Source organism: Trypanosoma cruzi, genomic scaffold (assembly GCF_000209065.1).
Source record: "Trypanosoma cruzi strain CL Brener 1047053517151 genomic scaffold, whole genome shotgun sequence".
NCBI classification, from domain to species: Eukaryota; Euglenozoa; class Kinetoplastea; order Trypanosomatida; family Trypanosomatidae; genus Trypanosoma; species Trypanosoma cruzi.
Genome location: NW_001849561.1, coordinates 11,215 through 18,628, shown reverse-complemented (window position 1 = coordinate 18,628; position 7,414 = coordinate 11,215). Strand labels below are relative to the sequence as shown.

The 7,414-nt window shown below is 49.0% G+C and overlaps 3 protein-coding genes across 3 annotated transcripts, besides 11 other annotated features; all 3 read left to right on the top strand.

Moving 5' to 3' along the window:
• Positions 1-7,414: a sequence feature (heterozygous, non-Esmeraldo-like haplotype).
• Positions 52-77: a microsatellite.
• Positions 125-147: a microsatellite.
• Positions 197-236: a sequence feature (A-rich).
• Positions 333-353: a sequence feature (AT_rich).
• Positions 695-717: a sequence feature (AT_rich).
• Positions 785-811: a microsatellite.
• Tc00.1047053504251.30 (hypothetical protein, conserved) lies at positions 918-3,110 on the top strand (the record flags this gene model as incomplete). The annotated part of the gene is made up of 1 exon (XM_800066.1): positions 918-3,110. The coding sequence occupies one exon, from the start codon at positions 918-920 to the stop codon at positions 3,108-3,110; it is 2,193 nt and encodes a 730-aa protein (XP_805159.1).
• Positions 3,275-3,299: a sequence feature (AT_rich).
• Tc00.1047053504251.20 (hypothetical protein, conserved) lies at positions 3,339-4,436 on the top strand (the record flags this gene model as incomplete). Its single annotated transcript, XM_800065.1, has 1 exon — positions 3,339-4,436. One exon carries the CDS (start codon positions 3,339-3,341, stop codon positions 4,434-4,436), a length of 1,098 nt encoding a protein of 365 aa, XP_805158.1.
• Positions 4,435-4,483: a sequence feature (T-rich).
• Positions 4,510-4,536: a microsatellite.
• On the top strand, positions 4,796-7,414 carry Tc00.1047053504251.9 (peroxisome assembly protein, putative; the record flags this gene model as incomplete). The annotated part of the gene is made up of 1 exon (XM_800067.1): positions 4,796-7,414. A coding segment is annotated over one exon (2,619 nt), but the record flags the coding sequence as incomplete, so codon positions are not given.
• Positions 5,148-5,178: a repeat region.

The window sequence follows — 7,414 nt, the reverse complement described above, 5'->3', positions numbered from 1 at the left end:
TTTTTTTGTTGTTGTTGTTTTTAAATCAATTCGTGTTTTTTTTTTTCTTCGAAAAAACAAAAAAAAAAAAAAAAAAATGAGGTTCTTCTCTTCCCTGCTGGGCGGTGCGGGGGATGTACGCCTGCACCCACCCACCCACCCACCCACACTGCACGTATGGCCGTGGGGGCAACGCATGGTGGAAACTGAGATGAAATTCTTTTTTTTTTTTTCTTTTCTTTCGGTTCTTTTTTTTTCCCCTCCCCCACCACCACACACGAAACCACCAGCACAACAAAAAGAAGACGAAAAGGGGAAGGGATGGGAAATAAAAGAGGTTGACGTTAGGACGCAAAAAAATTATTTATTTATTTGTGTTTCCCTTTGATGGAAAGTTTTGAGTCGACACACCGGCAGCGTTTGGCTTTTTCTTCTGCATACGCCTGCAGATATTTGCACATGACACGTACAAGGATCGGGATCTTCACAGGTATACGCACGCAGATGGTTACATGGAGAGAAGGACTCTAAGAAAGTTTTTTTTGCTGTTTTTTTCTTACTGAAATGACATGTTTTTTTTTTTTTGTGTGTGTGTGTTTATGTTGGATTACATGGGAGGATTTACTTGCAATAATGTGTCGAGGCAAACCAACGAATTGTTATATTTACATTTGTATTTCAGCCTTTATTTATTTTTCCACTTTCCCTGTTTTGGATATATATATTTATTATTATTTTCTTTTGCATGGTATGCTGTAGATACCGCGCTTGAGGGGAAAAGGGATTAAAGGTGTAAATTGCACAAATACATACATACATACCTATATACATATTCAATTGCGAACGGTGGGTAGGAATATTGTTCAGTGGGGAGGAAAGAAGAACGGGGAGAGGGAGAGAGAGTGAGGGAGGAATACAGCGTAACTCATCGTTGATTCATGGGGAAGGGTCGCGACAAGCGCAAGAAGCATGAGGATCCCTTGAAAGCAGTGAAGCGTGCGAGTCGCCAGGCCCAGAAACGTGCCAAAGGGATTTACAAGGGAGACGCAGGCGACGACGAGGTGAAGGGGTTCAACAATGAGGAGGCTCCGGAAGTTACGTTGAACCGCATACGTAAGCAGGAGGGCAAAATGCGCACCACGTTGGTGGAGGAAAACGTCCCCGCCCCTAGCCCGCGTGCGAATGTTGTCTTTACTGCTCATCCTGAAAGGGATCACGAGCTGATGCTTTTTGGTGGAGAGTATTGGGACGGGGAGAAAACGGTGGCGTACAATGACCTGTACTTTTACAACATCAAGCGCGACTTCTGGTCACGTCTCGTGACGGCGTTGAACCCGCCCCCACGCAGCAGCAGCCAGGGTGTTCTCTACAAGCACTTTCTTCTTATTTGTGGCGGGGAATTTGTCTCTCAGTCGCAATCGCAATTTCTGCACTTTAAGGACGTTTGGCGTTTTGACACTAAAAAATTTGAATGGGAAGAACTAAAGGGATTGAAAGGGGGCCCATCGTCACGCAGTGGACATCGTATTTGTATCTGGCGTCGTAATGCTGTCCTATTTGGTGGATTTTATGATAATGCACAGGAATGCCACTATTTTAATGACCTTTGGGTACTTTCGCATTTGGACGGGTCGGGAAAGTGGACGGCTGTCAAAACCGCGCCATATGCTGAGTTGCCTCACCCGCGCAGTGGACATTCAATGGCTGTCTGGAATGACACGCTCTTTGTCTATGGGGGATTCTCCAGTGAAAAGTTTAATCGATTTAAAAAGTCACAAGCAACCGTGCACCATGACCTTTGGAGCTTAAAATTACCGCAGGGTATCGGTGCTGCAGATAATAACAACGCGGAGTGTGAGTTTACATTATGGACAAAGATGCGTTTGGGCGGTATTCCCCCACCCATTCGCTGTGGCGTGGGCAGTGCGTTTAAAGATAACAAAATGTATTTGTTTGGCGGTGTTGTGGACATTGAGTCTCCTGGCGGAAAGGTTGTGTCAAGTTTTTGCAGTGATTTATTTGTTTTTCATATGGACACGAAACGCTTTTACCCAATTGTTTTGCGCGCAAGGAGGAAGACGACTGTATCGGAGTCGAAGGGAGGGGACCTGCAATCGGAATTGAAGGCTCTTCATTTACAAAATCTGAAAGATGCCTCCAAGTTTTCAAGTGACGAAGAGAGTGACGAGGAGGACGAAGAGGAGGCGGAAAGTCATGGGAACGTTGAGGAAGATGACAAGGAAGAGATGAAAGAGAGTTTTGAAGTCAATAAAAGAGGGCAGATATATCCACATCGTCGGATGAACGCATCCATGCTTGTTCTTGGGAACACTCTATACATTTTTGGGGGTCAATTTGAGAGTGGCCTGCGGGAAATCACGATGTCGGATCTCTTTTCATTCAATCTTCATACATGTGACACGTACCGCGTGCTTCTCTCGCAGGATCTTTCACGTTTGGTATGGCTTGGTAAGGCGGCAGAGGAGAGTGACGCTGGCTCATGGGAGAGCGGCAGCACTGTTGTCAGCGCTGCATTTGACATGGAGTACGATGAAGACGACGATGAGGAAGCGGAAGGTGCTGAAGAGGCAGCGGTGGACGGCGGCGTGGACTTTTCCCGCATTCCGCGGTCACTGGAGTGTGGCGACAACGATGATGAACCACCGCAGGTTATCCCCGCGGAGCTTGACACCGCCGTCACACCCGCACGTGACATCGTGGACGGCATCACCACTGTAAAGGGCAAGAAGGGCCTCAAGGTACATAAGGAGCAGCTCCTCGCTCAGCTGGGCAGCGGATCCGCCGTACCAACCCCGCTTAGGGAGGAGACTCCGGTATTATTTTTTGAACGGACGAGTGCCTTTTGGGTGTCGATTGCAACAGAGTCATTTGCGGATGCCGGTGGAAATATGCGTCAGTCGGAGAAACGGATTTATAGGCGGGCAATGCGGTTTGCCTGTCTCCGCTACCACGAGGCAAAGAAACTACTTGAGCAACTGCGACTTGTAGAGGAACGCGAAGAGGAGGAGACGCGGTTCTTCAAGGAGCGCCGACAACAGAAGGAAAAAGAATGGGAAGAACACGAGAGAAAAATTGGTGAACAGGAAGAGGATGATGACAAGAGTGCCTAAAAATGAAGGGGGCGGAGAGCACCGAATCTTGAAGTTTTTTTTTCCCTCCTCTTGTTGTGCCGTTTTTGTTTTTTTTTGTGTGTGTGATTGTGGGATAGAGCTGGAGAGTCCGGCTGAATGTTTTTTAAACATTTACGTTTCCTTTTTTCTTTTTTTCTGCCTTCTTTATTTATTTATATATATTTTTTTGCATGATGGACGGATGTTGCGGTAGGGTTTCTGGGAGGGATGGCCGGTGCGTCCATCGCCCTTGAAAATGTTGACGAGGCACTCGAGGCGAATCGCCGGCTTCAGAAGAAGTTGAAGCGGATGATTCGGCAGTTGTGTGAGGCACACGATCGGTTTTCAGTCCTTCGTGTAACGCTATGCATGCCGCCTTCTTCTTCCAGAAGGCGGGAACGTCTTTCCGCGAAACGCGACCGCGTTCGTAGCGCTCCGGTGACGTATTATTTTAAAGATCGTCTGCCAAACAGCTCGTCTTTTGCTCCGTTCCGCGATGCCGGTGTTTATGCGGAGGGTGGTATTCCCCGGTACGCACCACTTCCATTGACGGCGGATGAGGTGCGCTGGAAGGAGGCCACCGAAACATTTGCTCCACTACGGCATGATGTACTCAACGCAACAATGCGTGTTGAATTTTCAGGGAAAAAAGAGGAAGGGGATGATGATGTTGTGAATGATTATGAATTCATAGCAGCTGTGCGTGACTACATTGGAAACCCATGTGGTGCGACCTTCTGGAAGGCGTTGGGCGGGCACGGACGTCCACAGTTTGACATTGCTAGCAGGTACGTTGCGCTGAGAATCCTCAGGAAGATAAATTCTGTCCCATCACATTATGAGGCATACCAACTTAGCGAAGAAGAAAAAAATGCCGCGGCTAAAGAGGCGGTGCGGTGCCATTTTGGTGATTTGGGGGCAATGTATGCTGCCTACGCAGAGCTTCTTGTTGCGGCTGCACGTCGTCATGCATACATGGCGGAATTAGTTGGAAAGGTGGTTGATCCCTTTCCCCCATATGTATGGGAGAGTCGTGTCAATTTTATGCGGATGGTGGATTCCATCGTGCAGGAGGCAGGCATCTCCGATGGGCATGATGCCCTGTGGGATGGTGAAGATGTAGTGTTGGCGCAGCGTTTTGTTGGGCAGAGCCAAACAAAGCCCTCTCTTGTAGACCTCACAGCATGTCTCTTGGCGTTTAAGAGTGAAATCCTTGGAAAGAAAAGTAGCTTGCAGGAAATTGCACGGATTTTTCTGCCGAAATGTGGGGGCCCGTCACTAACTCTGTGGGATTTAAAGCAATTACGGTTGTCAAAGGAGAGCTAAGAAAAAAAAAAAAAAAAAAAGGATGGACAGAAAAGAAAAAGAGAAAAGCAACGAATAAATTCTAATGGAAATGTTCATTTATTTATTTATTTATTTTTTTTTCTGCATTCATGCGTGGACGAGTGCGGCAGAGAGAGAGAGAGAGAGAATATAGATATTTTTTCTGTTGTTACTGTTGCGCCAGTTTCAGTATCATTGGCAGATCTATGTATTTATGGATGCATTGAAAACGATGCGTGAGGGCTTCATATGTCTCGTTTGGGTTATTTATCCCGTGTTTTTTTTTCTTTTGCGTCTTTTGTGTTATACGTATGCTGATTGGTCGTATCATAATGTTTATCACAGCTGCGGAGTGGTGAATGATTCGATCAATGGAAGCCGACAGCGTGGAGCTTGCGGTGCAGCTTGAGCTGTGCATTCTTCGCGCCGTCACCCCGAAGGACTACCAGTGCGTCTTGGAGCGGAATGGCAAAATGGACGGGAACACCGTACGCCTGCTGCAGGCGATTATGCAACAGGATGACAAGGTGCATTTGGGGCAAACGATACTGTTGAGTGAACATTTTCCGGTTGCTCTCATGGTGGTGGATTTGGCTCCGGCTACGGCTGGCGTGTTGTGCGACACGACAACCCTTATTGTGCTTCCACCATGCGTTAGTAACGGGGCTACAGATGTGTGCCTCGCTGCACACACGACAGAAGAGAACCCCAAAGAGGAGGAGGAGGAGGAAGAAGAAGGGGATGTCGATGAAGACCAATGCACTGTTGTTTTGGATGATTCTTTGAGTGGCTCCACCGCGGTGTCGTCCGAGAGGTTTTTTTTGCGCACCCTGCTGATGGACGGCGCGGTGGTGTGTGTTGGTGATGCAGAGTACACGACTGCTTTCTCCATTTGCATGAAAGCACACGGAGAGGATGGTGCCGATAGTGTTCCTACCCTGCACACCTCGCCCGGTGTTTTTCGTAATATTCGGGCCGCCATTCTGCTTGAGTCCTTATCTTCTGTTGAGGCGACTCGTGTGCAATACTCTGACCAACGGCTGAATACTTCACTTTCTGTATTTCGTCCTGCACTCGATTCGGCGTGCATGCCGTTAACTTTGGGATTGTCGAAAAATGGGTTTAGTGAGTTGCAAATGAGTTGTGCCGTTCTTGTGCCTGCGTGGCCTCTCGCCATGTTGAATGCCGTATTGGGAGACACGTATGAGAAGATGTTGGTGCTTGCAATAAATGCCTCCAAGGAGATGTTGTCGGGCCGAATGGTCTCTGAAGGTGACGTTCTTATTTTTCACTTTACGCCTCAACTCTTTCTTGAGCGGCAGCTGGATTATACGGACGTCACCGAGGCTGTGCTGAGGCATGTTGCACATCTTGTACAGGGCGATGCCGCTGAAACAACCATGAGATTACGTCAGAACTTTGACGGTACCATTGCGGTTCCACTCCGCGTTGCCGAGGTGACGACATCTTCAGGTAAACCGTACGGGTTGCTTGAGCTAGATGGTCAGGGGACGGAGGTCGTTTTATCCATACGCAGCAAATTGCCTTGTGTGGATGTGACTCCCCTTTATCCACCATTATGTTCAAGCGGAACAGTTTATTTAAACTTGTCTTTCACTCTGGCCATTCGTGAAGCGTTGGGTTCCTTTTTTTTACCACTACACTCTGCGGGGACACATGTCTTTGTGGTGCGTGCAATGCCGGAGAATTTTCCATACGAGTGCATTACGACTGCGTTGGCAATGAATGGTGTGGCAGCGCTTATTGTTGACCTTGATCAGTGGCGTACCGAGGATGTGCAGCGTCTTGTTTCAGAGTATATGCAAGGCCGTGGTGAAGTGGCACTTGTGATAAAGAATGCGCAAATCTTACCTGACAATCCCCACTTGTTGCATTTGTTTGACACGGATGATACCATCAGTGATACCTGTCTTGGGGTTCGGATTATTTTTCTTGTCTGCGAGGGTATGGAGGCACCACCGCCGACGGTGGCAGCCAGGGCCCGAAATGTGGAAGGTGTACTAAATTGCGCCAATCCATCCGACACGGACCGTCGCATTATTGCAGAAACTCTGTTTCAAGAGGCTCAACGTTCTTTTGGTGTATGTAAGAGCCTTCTGTTGTCATTTGATTCCGTAGCGTCATGGACAGTCGGACTGAGTGCTGCCGATGTGGTGGCGTACATGCAGGAATGTCTCTCTGTTCTGAGATGCATGCGGTTGCCGGAGGGAGTACGTCCTGTACTTTCGGAGTCATTGTGCGGAAGTGTGCTGCAGAAGTATCAAAAAGCGCATGGATACAGTCTTGTCTCGACTAAACTGCAGCCTGTGCGGTGGAAGGATGTGGGCGGATTGGAGGAGGCGAAGCGAGAGCTGCGGGAGACGATTCAATTGCCCCTGCTGCACCCGGAACTTTTTTCAACCGGCACAAAGCGACGAGCGGGTATCCTTTTTTACGGGCCGCCAGGGTGTGGCAAGACACTTCTAGCAAAGGCAGTCGCGACGGAGATGAACATGAATTTCATGGCGGTGAAGGGGCCTGAGCTGATCAATCAGTACGTTGGTGAGAGCGAAAAGAACATTCGTCTCCTCTTTCAGCGTGCACGGGACAACTCGCCCTGCATCATATTTTTTGACGAGCTGGACGCACTGGCGCCGGCACGTGGCGCGAAGGGTGACGCCGGCGGGGCGATGGATCGTGTTGTTGCGCAGCTGCTTGTTGAGGTGGATGGCGTTGGCCACACACGCACAGACGGCAGTACCACCGCACAGGTGTTTGTCATCGGCGCTACAAATCGTCCGGATCTTCTGGACCCATCGCTGCTACGCCCTGGCCGCTTTGACAGGCTGTGCTACTTGGGTCTTCCCGCGACGAGGGAGGAGCAGTTGGTCGCCCTCCGTGCACTCACGCGGAAGTTTAACCTCGCAGATGACGTGGACTTTGACGCCCTCCTTGAGCCACTTTCTATGGATTACACC